This window comes from Rhinatrema bivittatum, chromosome 2 (genome assembly GCF_901001135.1).
Source record: "Rhinatrema bivittatum chromosome 2, aRhiBiv1.1, whole genome shotgun sequence".
Lineage (NCBI taxonomy): Eukaryota > Metazoa > Chordata > Amphibia > Gymnophiona > Rhinatrematidae > Rhinatrema > Rhinatrema bivittatum.
The window spans coordinates 22,212,408-22,224,850 of NC_042616.1; the positions used below are offsets into that span (position 1 = coordinate 22,212,408).

Below are 12,443 nucleotides of genomic sequence, written 5' to 3' on the forward strand. Positions count from 1 at the left end.
CGAGATCAGCATGGAGGAAGTGGAAGCCTGCAAATATTTATTACGAGATAGGTTGTGTTGTGAAACATTTTATTTATGTATATATTTAAGGAAACATACATAAATTGTTGAAATACATTTTGTTCGTTTAACCTTTAACTTCTGGTTTGCTGGTAGACTGAATTACTGTGTCACGAAATTATGTTTGTCTAAAAAGTGTGTCACCAACATGAAAAGTTTGGAAAGCTCTGCCTTAGAGGGCAAAGTATTCCTCACGCAGCAGCGCCTAGAGAACCTGATGTCTCAGGTGCAGACCTTGCTAGCTCTACCGTTGCCTACGGCTTGGGATTATTTACAGGTCATTGGACATATGGTTTCTACTCTGGAAATGGTGCCGTGGGCCTTTGCTCATATGCGTCCTTTACAGCGAGCTCTCCTCTCCCGCTGGGACCAGAAATCGGAGGATTACGGTGTCCAATTGCCACTGTTGGAGCCAGCTCTGTCCAGTTTGGCTTGGTGGTTGATCCCAAACAATTTATTGCAGGGGGTGGACCTAGAGCCGCCCCCGTGGATCGTAGTGACGACGGATGCCAGTTTGACAGGCTGGGGAGCGGTCTGTCAGTCCAGCGCGGTGCAAGGCCTGTGGACCCCTCTTCAGGCAGCTTGGTCCATCAACCGTCTGGAGACCAGAGCGGTACGTCTCGCCTTACGCCACCTTCTTCCGTTGGTTCGAGGTCGGGCGGTGCGAGTTCTATCGGACAACGCAACCACGGTAGCGTATATCAATCGTCGGGGCGGCACAAGAAGTCGGCCGGTGGCGGACGAAGCGTCGCTGTTGATGGCCTGGGCGGAACGTCACCTATCCCGCATAGCGGCTACCCACATAGCGGGTGTCGACAACGTACAAGCGGATTATCTCGGTCGTCAATACTTGGATCCCGGAGAGTGGGAGCTCTCAGCCGAGGCGATGGGCCTCATCACCCGACGATGGGGAACTCCGCATCTGGACCTGATGGCGACTCGGCAGAATGCGCAGGCGGCGCGTTTCTTCAGTCGACGGCGAGAGCACGGGTCGGAAGGGGTGGATGCCCTGGTGCTTCCATGGCCTCGGCACATCCTCCTCTATGTGTTTCCCCCGTGGCCCCTAATAGGAAAGGTGTTAAGACGCATAGAATCCCATCGAGGCCCAGTAATTCTAGTGGCTCCGGAGTGGCCAAGGAGACCGTGGTTTGCGGATCTCGTCAACCTGGCACAGGATGGTCCTCTCAGATTGGGTCATCTTCACCACCTGCTTCGGCAGGGACCCGTATTTTTCGATCAGGCGGACCGCTTCTGTCTGGCGGCTTGGCTTATGAGAGGCGGCAGTTGAGGAGGAAAGGATACTCAGAACCGGTCATTTCCACGCTCCTTCGGGCGCGCAGACCCTCCACTACGCTAGCCTACGCCAGAGTGTGGAAGGTGTTTGACTCTTGGTGCTCTGCATCAAAAATCCTGCCGCGAAAGGCCTCGGTAGGGGATATCCTTATGTTCTTGCAGACTGCTTTAAAAAAAGGGTTAGCTTACAGTTCTCTGAGGGTTCAGGTGGCGGCCCTGGGCTGTTTGAGGGGCAAGGTGGACGGGTATTCGCTCGCTGTCCACCCAGATGTGGCTCGTTTTTTGCGGGGCGTTCGGAACTTGCGTCCACCATTTCGACCCCCTTGTCCTTCCTGGAGTTTGAATTTGGTGCTCAAAGGTCTCGTCAAGGCCCCCTTTGAGCCCCTCAGGAGGGCATCGCTAAAGGATCTCGCGCTCAAAACCGTGTTCCTAGTGGCAATTGCGTCAGCCCGTCGGGTGTCGGAACTCCAGGCACTTTCGTACAGGGATCCGTTTTTACGGATTTCCAGTGCCGGCGTGTCGCTACGTACGGTCCCGTCGTTCTTACCAAAGGTGGTGTCGGCTTTTCACCTTAATCAGACCGTAGAATTACCTTCGTTCTCAGAGTCGGACCTAAAGTCTTCGCACGGTTCCGATTTGAGGCGTCTAGATGTGCGGCGAGTGCTCATGCGGTATTTGAAGGTAACTAATGCATTCAGAAGGTCGGATCACTTGTTTGTCCTGTGGCAGTGGCCCAGAAAGGGCCTACAGGCGTCCAAAGCAACTACTGCTCGTTGGCTGAAGAGTTCGATCGCATCCACATATATTGGCTGTGGTAAGTCTGTTCCTGAGGGGCTCAAGGCGCACTCTTTGCGTTCTCAGGCGACTTCCTGGGCAGAAAGTCGTTTAGTTTCTAGCCAGGAGATTTGCAGAGCAGCCACGTGGAAGTCATTGCATACCTTCGCTCGTCGTCATCGGCTTGATGTTGGCGGCACATCAGCTGATTCCTTTGGCAGCAGTGTCATTCGAGCGGGACTCTCTGGGTCCCACCCCAATTAAGGGGGCTTGGGTATATCCCAGCAGTCTGGACTGATCCGGGTACGTACAGGGAAAGGAAAATTATGTTCTTACCTGATAATTTTCGTTCCTGTAGTACCAAGGATCAGTCCAGACGCCCGCCCGTTATTGTCTATCCAGAGAGTCTGCTCCACTGGCCAGTTCTTTTTCAATATTTCAGCACGGTAGGTACCAATCCCTTTTCTTTGATTTTAGAGGGTGGTGCCTTTTTGAAGTTCTGTTAATGTTCGCCAGTTTTTGGCATGGGAGAGTTTAACTATTTGATCTAGACAGTTGCCATGGTTTATTCGTGGTTAAGTTGGCGGAGGATTGTTTTGGCTTTCTTCTGCTTTGTTATACTTTATACTGAAGGATGGCAGGTGGCACACCAGTATATCTAGGGGGTGCTTTCAGTTTTCTCTCTGACTCCATCTGCTGGAGGGGAGGCTTAACCCAGCAGTCTGGACTGATCCTTGGTACTATAGGAACGAAAATTATCAGGTAAGAACATAATTTTCCTATATTATTCTGTTCAGTAGCTGTTTTGTAACATTTCTAGTATAGCTTTATAATTATTTCTGTGTGGAGCTCTATAGCAGCTTGGCTTATTCTGTTTTCCCAATAGGAAATGTATTAGTGTTTAGGGCCTGGTTTAATAGTTGTATTTCTTAGATAGGATTGTTACTGTTTAGTGAGTTCCATAAAACAGGTGTAACTTTGTGCGGGTTAGTTTGTGTGTATTATTGCAAATCCTGAGACAGGATCTGCTCCAGCAAGGCCCGATCCTCCACGAAGTCCCAACTCGATTCTGTCTTACGGTCTGGCCATTGAGAGGACTCGCCTGAAGAAGAGCAGATACTCGGGGGCTGTGATTGACACCCTGCTCCGAGCACGCATGTTTTCCACATCTCTAACCTATATATGAATATGGAGAGTATTCGAAGCCTGGTGTGAAGACCGCAACATCATCCCGAGGACAGTCAAAATTACCACGATTCTGGAATTCCTACAGGACGGCATAGAGAAGGGGTTGTCTCTCAACTCCATCAAGGTTCAGGTGGCCGCGTTGGCCTGCTACAGAGCCAAGGTGGAGGGCAGCAGCGTAGCCTCTCTCACCCGAACATCTCCTGCTTCCTGAAAGGGGTCAAACAGATCCGACTACCCCTAAAGTGGCCGGTACCTCTATGGAACCTCAACCTAGTCCTAGACTTCCTAGCAGGAGCCTTCTTCAGACCCACCTGCGGTCTGTCCCTTCGACTTCTAACATTGAAGACTGCATTTCTAGTGGCAGTCTGTTTGGCCCGTTGCATCTCCGAGCTTCAATCCTGTTGAGAACCGTTCCTCAGGTTCACACCGGGCTCCATACAGCTACGCATGGTCCCCTCCTTCCTACCAAAAGTGGTTTCTCACTTTCATCTAAACCAAACCATCTTTCTGCTATCACCAGACGAGCATAAGGACTCGGAAGAATCTCGCCGCCTTCGCCATCTTAACGTTAGCATACTCCTAGTCCGATACCTGGAAAGGTTGGAATCCGTACGAAAGACGGACCACCTGTTTGTCCTGCACATCGGGAAGAAACAAGGAGAAGCGGCCTCATGGGCAACCACAGCTCGCTGGATCAAAGAAGTCATCAAGGCGGCCTAAATAGAGGCAGGCAAGCCTCCACCTCTATGAGTCTAAGGTCCATTCCACTAGAGCCCAGGCAGTGTCCTGGGCAGAAACCAAGATGCTGTCACCTGCCAAGATCTGTCAGGCGGCAACATGGTCCTCCATTCACACCTTCTCCAGGTTTCACCGCCTGGATGTTCAGGCTCGGGAGGACACAGCATTCGCAAGGGCAGTACTAAGTGGGCCACGTGCAGCCTCCCACCCAGTTCGGGAGTAGCTTTTGTACATCCCATTGGTCCTGAGTCCATCTGCTACACGTTAGGAAATGGAGAAATTACTTACCTGATGATTTCATTTTCCTTAGTGTAGACAGATAGGCTCAATATGCCGCCCACGGCTGTCTCAATACACGGAAACCTCGGGTGACAATCCCCGAGAGCAAGACAAACACAGGTAAGCCACTCGGACACCCATAGCTACCGGGAGTCTGCGTTTCTCGGTTGAGTGCACTGGCGGTCTCCAGTTATAACCCACATCAACCAGTTCAATGTAATCACGTTAGTCAAGTTATTCATGTTAATCAAGTTATTCAGACACATATATATCCACAATTGCTTTTCGAAGAGAATACTGAAGAGCAGAGTTTCCTGCAGGGGTGTATGTAGTAGTGCTGACGTCAGATTGAAATCTGACTCAGTCTCCTACTGCTATCAGGAGCACACTATATCCATTGATTCTGAGTCCATCTGTCTACACTAAGGAAAACGAAATTATCAGGTAAGTAATTTCTCCATTTCTTTCTTGCTCCCGTTTTTTGATTTTTGTAGAAAATTAGCTGCGGAGCTCGGGGCTCAGGCAGCCATCAAGTCCGATGATGTCACTTCCTCTTCTACAGCCTCATTCATTTTAACTATTTTGTTAATAAATGAAATTCCCCAATTGTTTTTTGCCCTGTCTCTTTGTCTTGATTAGATTGTAGGCTCTATTGAAATGGGTTACATCACTTAATCAACCGGCATGTGAACCGTGGAAATAACTAGAAATGGGAGCAATGTTACTGGCTAGGACACCAAACTTCTCCTGCCCTGCTATTTATTTGATTGATTTATTGTAGTTTGATTGTCTCTTAACTAGAAAAAAAATCTTAAAGCGATGTGCAATCAGACATTGAAATGTCTAACTGTATGTTAGGATTTAGCACTACTGCTACTATTTATGATGTTTAAAGCACTACTAGGTATACACAGCACTGATAGACACACACAGTCTCCTGTATGGTCCCTGCTCAGGGAGCTTACAGTCTAATCAAGGCAAACATGCAGGACAAACAAGAATATTGAAGAAGCATTTGAGAGAACTTAGGATTTAAAAGCAGCATCAAGAAGGCGAGTTTTTTAATTTATTTATAAATTTTCAACATTTACAAGATTCATCTTGATACAGAAATACAGAGACTAGGATACATTTTCTCACAAGTAATTCTCCGATCAATTCCTTATTCCTTTCTCTAATATAAAGTCCTCATATAAGGGGGGCCGAAACTTTCCCAACCGAAGGAAAAAATGTTTTAAAGAGAGAAATTCCTCAATAGAACAACAGCGGCCTATTCCATCTATGGGGGACTCGGTGTATTTGGACTGGGCACTATTGGTATCACAGGAGATTTCCCTATTAGGAACTGTGTTAATTGTGGTGGGTCAAAAAATACATCCGTGTTATTGTTATATTTTACCATGCACCTTCCTCCTTTTTTGAGTCTCACGTGAGACATCTGTTGTGTTTGTGGCATGTTTGTGGATTCCTGGTTGCTGTGTCTGACTCCTGCCATGGGGAGGGGTCCCATGGGGAAACACAGCAATAGGCCAGGCTCTCTAATAAGCAACACAAGTGATGAGAAGCTTTATTGTACAGCAGTAGAATGGTTTGTGGAGAACGGCAGTTCTCTCTCTGGCCACAGAGTAGTCTCAGAAGATGTAGTTCAGGCTGTGCACTGCGGAGGTGCAGGGTAGGTCTCACCGATGCTGGTAATGGAGGGTCCGGTAGTGATCCGTGGAGCGAAGTACGCCAATAACCCTTTCTTGAAGTGAAGAAGTGTTGACAGATCCGGTAGAAGTCCGCAGAGCGGAGTACGCCGAGAATCTGTGGTGGTGAGGCAAGTAGAGAGACTGAAGGTAGAGGTACTCTCAAGGCCAGTAATGCTGCCGAGGATGAAGCTTCCACAAATAGAAGGTAGCGAGGCAGGCCAACGCCAGTGCTGGAGTTCGTAGTGCAAGTACCAGGAAGGTAGACAGGAGCGGGTAAGGCCCTCGAGGAGCGAGTACCTGGCATCCTTCTGAGCGGGTACCTGGAGAGAAACAAAAGAAAGTAGAACCCCCCCGTTGAGCGGGTGTTCCAAGAGTCTTCTTGAAGCGAGAGAACCCCGAAGGGTAGGCAGGAGCGGAAGGCCCCCGAGGAGCGGGTACCCAGAGCATCCTGAAGCAAGAGTAACCCTGGAGGGTTTGTAGGAGTAGGTACGCTGAAAGAGCGTTTCCACGGAGGAAGCAATAGCTGGACCGGAATCCTTGCTAACTCGTAGCAGTGTTGGAAGTCGGAGGCTAAGTACCCGGAGGTAGTGACGTCATGCGGTGGGGATGTCCCCAAGGTTCCCGCCATGACGTCTTCAAAGGAAGGGGCAGCAGCGCGCGCCCTAGGAGGTCTCAGGGAGAACATGGCGAACGCAATCGCCCATGCCGGGCCGGGGGTGCCGGAAGGGTCGGCGTAGTGAAGCGGAGGTAGCCATCTTTCCCAGAGGAGAAGAGAGAGCGGAGAAAAAGGTGAGACAGAGAGGGTGCAGCCGTCTGCGGCCGATGGGCGCAACAACATCTGGGAATGCTCTGACTTTACATTCCAAGAAATAATCCTTTCTATCCCTAAAGCACAGTCTCATTAACCAGTCTTTATCCGGTTCAAGGGCTAAAGTCACCATCAACGTTGCAGGAACTGGCACTTCAGTATCCGAAATCTCCAAAAGGGCTGAAATATCCGGGTTTTGTTCTCTAACTGGTGTCAAGGTTGTTATTTCTTCGCTTTGTTCCTCCGTTTTTTGTTTTTTTTTTAAACTTTGGCAAAAAGATTTTTGAGATTGGTGGAATTAAATTCTCAGTAACCTGAAGCATTTCCATAAAATATCTCCTGAACAACTCCTTAGGGGAAATTATTGGTATTTGAGGAAAATGTGTATATCTCAAATTTCTATTTTTGACCAATTTTCGACTTTCAAAGACAGGTTGTTTCTTTCTCCAGTCATTGCTGACTGGACCTGCTGGATTCCATTAACTTGAGTTCTGATGACAGACACTTGTTTTTCCAGTTCTACAGTTGTATTAGACAACACTTTTATTTTATCTTCCACCTCTTTAATTTTAGTATTTACTGGAAGTAACTGCAGGTCTTACCATGGTAGGTATTCTCAACACGGGAGATTCTCCGACAGCACCAGCAGGCTCCTCCAGCAACGCCTCTCTTCCCACACCGGTTTGCCCTGGTGAAAATTCTGAGCTCCCTGCCGCTGCGTCTGCCCCGGCGAACCCTGCAGAGCCCCGCCCTCTGGCACTTTGGTCTGGTGGCGTTTTTCTTTATTTCCGGGGCACCTCATCGCGGCAGGGTCATCCAGCGGCGTTCCCCCAGCGGGGCGGAGTGGCGATATTGAGCCACGGAGAGAGGGGAGCTCGAATTCCCCTCCCCCACTCTCCAGCGGCTGAAGCCCTGACCTCGTGTCGCTGCGCACCACATGGGCGTCCATCGGGCCAGAGAAAGGCAACGTCGGAGGAACCGCAGGGTGAGGTTCAGTCCTTGGTTTGCGTTTTCTCCCCATCGCAGGTAAAATGCAGCAAGAAAACAGACTCAAAGTAAATACGCCCAAGGGATCAAACGCCGAGCGAGTCTATCGAGCGGCCATCTTGGATCCGCCCCCAAGAAGGCGAGTTTTTAAACTGGATTTGAATATGGCCAGAGAGGGAACAAGACACATGGACTCAGGAAGTCTCTTCCAGGCACTCGGCAAAGTAAGTTGGAAAGCACAGAATTGAAAAGTGGCGGTGGTGGAGAAAGACACAGAGAAGGCAACTTGCCTGGTGAATGGCGTTGAAGAGGAAGGAAAAGAAGAGAGAAAATGAGGAGCTGCAGAGTGAATGCATTTGTAGGGGAGGGAGAGAAGCTTGAACTGTAGGTGGAAGAGGACAGAGAGCCAATGTAGTGACCTGAGAAGAGGGGTTACATGATCATAGCGAGTTTAAAGACAGAGAAGCCATGCAGCTGAATGTTGAAGAGATTGCCGGGGAGAAAAATGAGTCAGCAGGCTAGCAAAGAGCAAGTTACAGAAGACACAATGTTAGGTTCCATATTAGGTGCTACAACCCAAGAAAGAGATCTAGGCGTCATAGTGGATAACACATTGAAATCGTCGGTTCAGTGTGCTGCGGCAGTCAAAAAAGCAAACAGAATGTTGGGAATTATTAGGAAGGGAATGGTGAATAAAACGGAAAATGTCATAATGCCTCTGTATCGCTCCATGGTGAGACCACACCTTGAATACTGTGTACAATTCTGGTCGCCGCATCTCAAAAAAGATATAATTGCGATGGAGAAGGTACAAAGAAGGGATACCAAAATGATAAGGGGAATGGAACAGCTCCCCTATGAGGAAAGACTAAAGAGGGTTAGGACTTTTCAGCTTTGAGAAGACATGGCTGAGGGGGGATATGATAGAGGTGTTTAAAATCATGAGAGGTCTAGAGCGGGTAGATGTGAATCGGTTATTTACTCTTTCAGATAATAGAAAGACTAGGGGGCACTCCATGAAGTTAGCATGTGGCACATTTAAAACTAATCGGAGAAAGTTCTTTTTCGCCCAATACACAATTAAACTCTAGAATTTGTTGGCAAAGGACGTGATTAGTTCAGTTAGTATAGCTGTGTTTAAAAAAGGCTTGGATAAGTTCTTGGAGGAGAAGTCCTTTACCTGCTATTAATTAAGTTGACTTAGAAAATAGCCACTGCTATAACTAGCAACGGTAACATGGAATAGACTTAGTTTTTGGGTACTTGCCAGGTTCTTATGGCCTGGATTGGCCACTGTTGGAAACAGGATGCTGGGCTTGATGGACCCTTGGTCTGACCCAGTATGGCATTTTCTTATGTTCTTCTGAGGTGATAAGAGAGGGGAGGAGTGTTTTGGTTGTAGGCTCAGAGAGGAAGGGATAGATTTTAGCAGTGTTATAGAGGAGGAACTGACTCACTTTAGCAGTGTTTTGGATGTGCAGAAGGAGGGAGATGCATCAAAGATGACCCAAGGTTAGGGACTGAGCAAACCAGGAGGATGAGAGCAGTGAGCCCTCCTGATGTGACAGAATCAGATGTTCCTGATCTTCTGGATAATGCTCTGTTAGATCTTGGGTTTTAATATTCAGATTTATCCAGGCAGAGACGATTGATATTCTCTGTCTCTGGGATTAGACTTGTAAACCCCCAAGGTCCAGAAAGGAAACTGAGTCCAGGGGAACAAGTCTGGCAGTTCCTGGGGATGAGGGGTCCTGGTGTCCCCTCTTCCATGATAAAATGTTATGGGATTAAAGCCAGCTGAGCCCCTCCACGTGTCACTGAGTGTTTCTGGTTTGTGTTTCAGGTGCCTGTGACGTTTGAGGACATCTCTGTCTCTTTCTCCCAGGACGAGTGGAGGTATTTAGATGAAGAGCAGAAGGAGCTTTACAGGGAGGTGATGAAGGAGAATTATGAGACCCTGAGGTCTCTAGGTCTAGGTAAGGATTGCATTATCTGCATTTCTAGTATACACAGAGGATGTTTTACTAAATGTCATTGGGTCAGCGCCTCACAGTAAATGTGCACACAGCCCTGGATTTCCCCCCTCTCTTGTGTAGGGAACAGGAAGGGCGTGAGTGAGGCAGACAGAGCTGGGGTGAACCCCCTGATAAGAAATTGGCAGCATATCTCTGATGCTGTAAGAATGAAGCAGCCCGGTGTATCCCCAGAGCCCTCTGTCTCCTGCAGCATGGAGTATCTCCTTCTCTTTTCTGGGCCACTCTCCCACTCCCCACTACAGCAATAGCAATTTGGATCTCCCTCCCTGGATCTCAGATTCTGTCTGCAGGTAATGGAACCTCCTCTTCTTTCCTTCCTACCTCTCCCCTCCTCCCGATCCCAGATCCTCGTCTCTGAAATCCCTCTTACTCCATCCTCTCCTCTTCTCCTTCCTCCTCTTCCCCCATCCTAGATTTCCAAACCTCCCCCTCTTTTTTTTCAAACTTTCTAATCTCCTGTCCTTAATCCTCTTTTCTTATTCTCACCCCATCCCTGGTCTTCTCATACTCTTTCCCTCTCATCCCTGAAATCTCCTCCCTGTGCTGATACCTGAGGTCCCTTTTCCTCAACCAGTAAAAGCAAAAAAGTTTCTATAGACACAAGTAAGATTGGGAAACCTATGTTATTTTCTCAATATATTATAAGATTACTAGGGCTCTGGGAATCATTACGTCTCATCTGCACATGCGTGATATAATGACATCACCCGGAGCGGGAGGAGGGGCAAGGACACTCACGGCATGGGGACAATCACTGCAGCCACGGCGCCATCAATGGAGCAGGGAGCAAGGGAGAAAAACCAGCAGCACCAGGAGAAGAAAAGTGGTGGGGGGGTTTCCCAGATCCCCACTGAATAATCTATAATCACTGCTGAAGAGCCCTGCCTACCAGTGCACCCATTGCTCTTTCATTTTTCCCTAATAGTGAGGAATTCCTAATTCTGGAATTCCTCAAGAGGGAAATGTAGAGACAAGGCCTGACCCTTGTAACAGTTTTGCAACAACCTGTGACCTTTTGGGGCCTAAGGGCTGTAAAACTGTGGAAACTTGTACAGTTCTTGTTCCTTTGCAGCAACACAGGGAAGCTTGGGATCTGGCAGAAGACGTATGCATGTGCCTGTGAATCACCGTGAACCCAAAGTTTTGTTTTATCTGTGGGAACTGTGCATGAGAGCACCAAAGGGGAAACAGATGGGAGAAGTTAAGCTATTTGTAGAAAGAAGGAAAATGTGTGTCCTGGTGGTCAGAAGGATGACTGCTGACTGCATGCAGAGGGCTTGAGGTCAGACAGAGAGAAAAACCTGTATATAAGGGGTGGTTGGAGCACTGGATATTTGGAGAAGGCCTGCACTCTCTCAGCATGTACATTGCATTGTACCCTTCTCCTCAGGAAGACGACCATTCTTACAGTTATACTGGAACATTTTATAAAATACTTATAACCTATTTACATATAATGAAATGTATGCTTGCTGTTAGGATTCAATACTAATAAGATGAATTATCTCTGAAATTCTGAAAAAGTCTTCCTGTGTCATTCCTGAGACATATATTACAGAAAAGGGATCCAGGAGAGAAGCCTCCCCCTGAAGGTTTAGCCACAGCAAGCAGTCTAATCTAAAAATAAAGATAATTAGGGAACTGAAAGCCTTTGGAATAAGGAACAGTAAGGCTGAGGCTAAACAATTGTACAGCTTAAAGGCAGCAGGTGCAGGAGGCCGAAAGCGGTGGTGCTCTGTACTCAGCCGGTAAGGGCTGAGCTCAGGTAAGTTTAAAAAAAATTAAATTAAAATAATAAAAAATTTAGTAAAGACAGACACATTATAGAAGGGTCTGCAGGACTTTCTCAGGTCTCCTTGCTTGGTGCGCCATTCCGGCGTTTGTTCCCACCCCCGTTGGTGTTAGGAGAACTTGGCAGGTTGAACGGCACCGGTGCCGTTCAACCTGCCAAGGCCCCGTAGCAAGGCTTGTTTCTTGCGCTCCGCATGGAAGGCCGCAGCTGCATTTTTGCCGCTTTTGTGCTGCTTTACTGCCCTCTAGTGGAACGTTGGTGCTTCTAGTGCGTCTGGCTCTGCACATGTCCTGTGCGCCCAGTTCTGGAAGCGACTTTTGTATGCACAAGTTTTGCCGTTTGGTGGTGCGCCCAGGTTTTGGCGCACAGTTTTTTGTGTGTGTTTGTGGCACGTACTATTGGTGCGCATAAATTTTGGGCGCTTGCAATTTGTCAGTGCGAGCTGGCTTGGACGTACATTCTCCGTTGGCTGTGCACTGATGGCGCCGGTGACTAAGAAACCTAAGTGCCTTTCTCTCTGTGTTGCCTGTCATATTCGGGCATCTCAGCCTGCTGTGTCCTCTAACATGTGCCTGTGCTGTTTAGAGGCTCCGGGAGAGTTGTCTTCCTCTGATTTCACTAAGCCTGGATCCTCCCAGCCTGAAGATGGTCTGGTTAAGGATCCGTCTGGAGGATCGCCGGATCTTGGAACTCCCTTGACTGGTTCCTTCACAGGGGATGGCATTTCAGTGGGCCCTGCACCAGTTCCTTCTGGGTTTGGCTTGGATCCAGCTGCTTTTTTTTGGGTGGACGTTTTT

The 12,443-nt window shown here is 48.3% G+C and overlaps 1 protein-coding gene across 5 annotated transcripts in view; it reads left to right on the forward strand.

The window, feature by feature from the left end:
* The window catches only part of LOC115083644 (zinc finger protein 208-like), a 309,671-nt gene that overhangs the window by 187,198 nt on the left and 110,030 nt on the right, over positions 1-12,443 (forward strand). For all 5 annotated transcript variants that reach the window (XM_029587584.1, XM_029587585.1, XM_029587583.1 and 2 more), the window contains exon 4: positions 9,662-9,794. In XM_029587584.1, the coding sequence (XP_029443444.1) occupies positions 9,662-9,794 (133 nt within the window). The remainder of the gene's footprint in view (positions 1-9,661; positions 9,795-12,443) is intronic.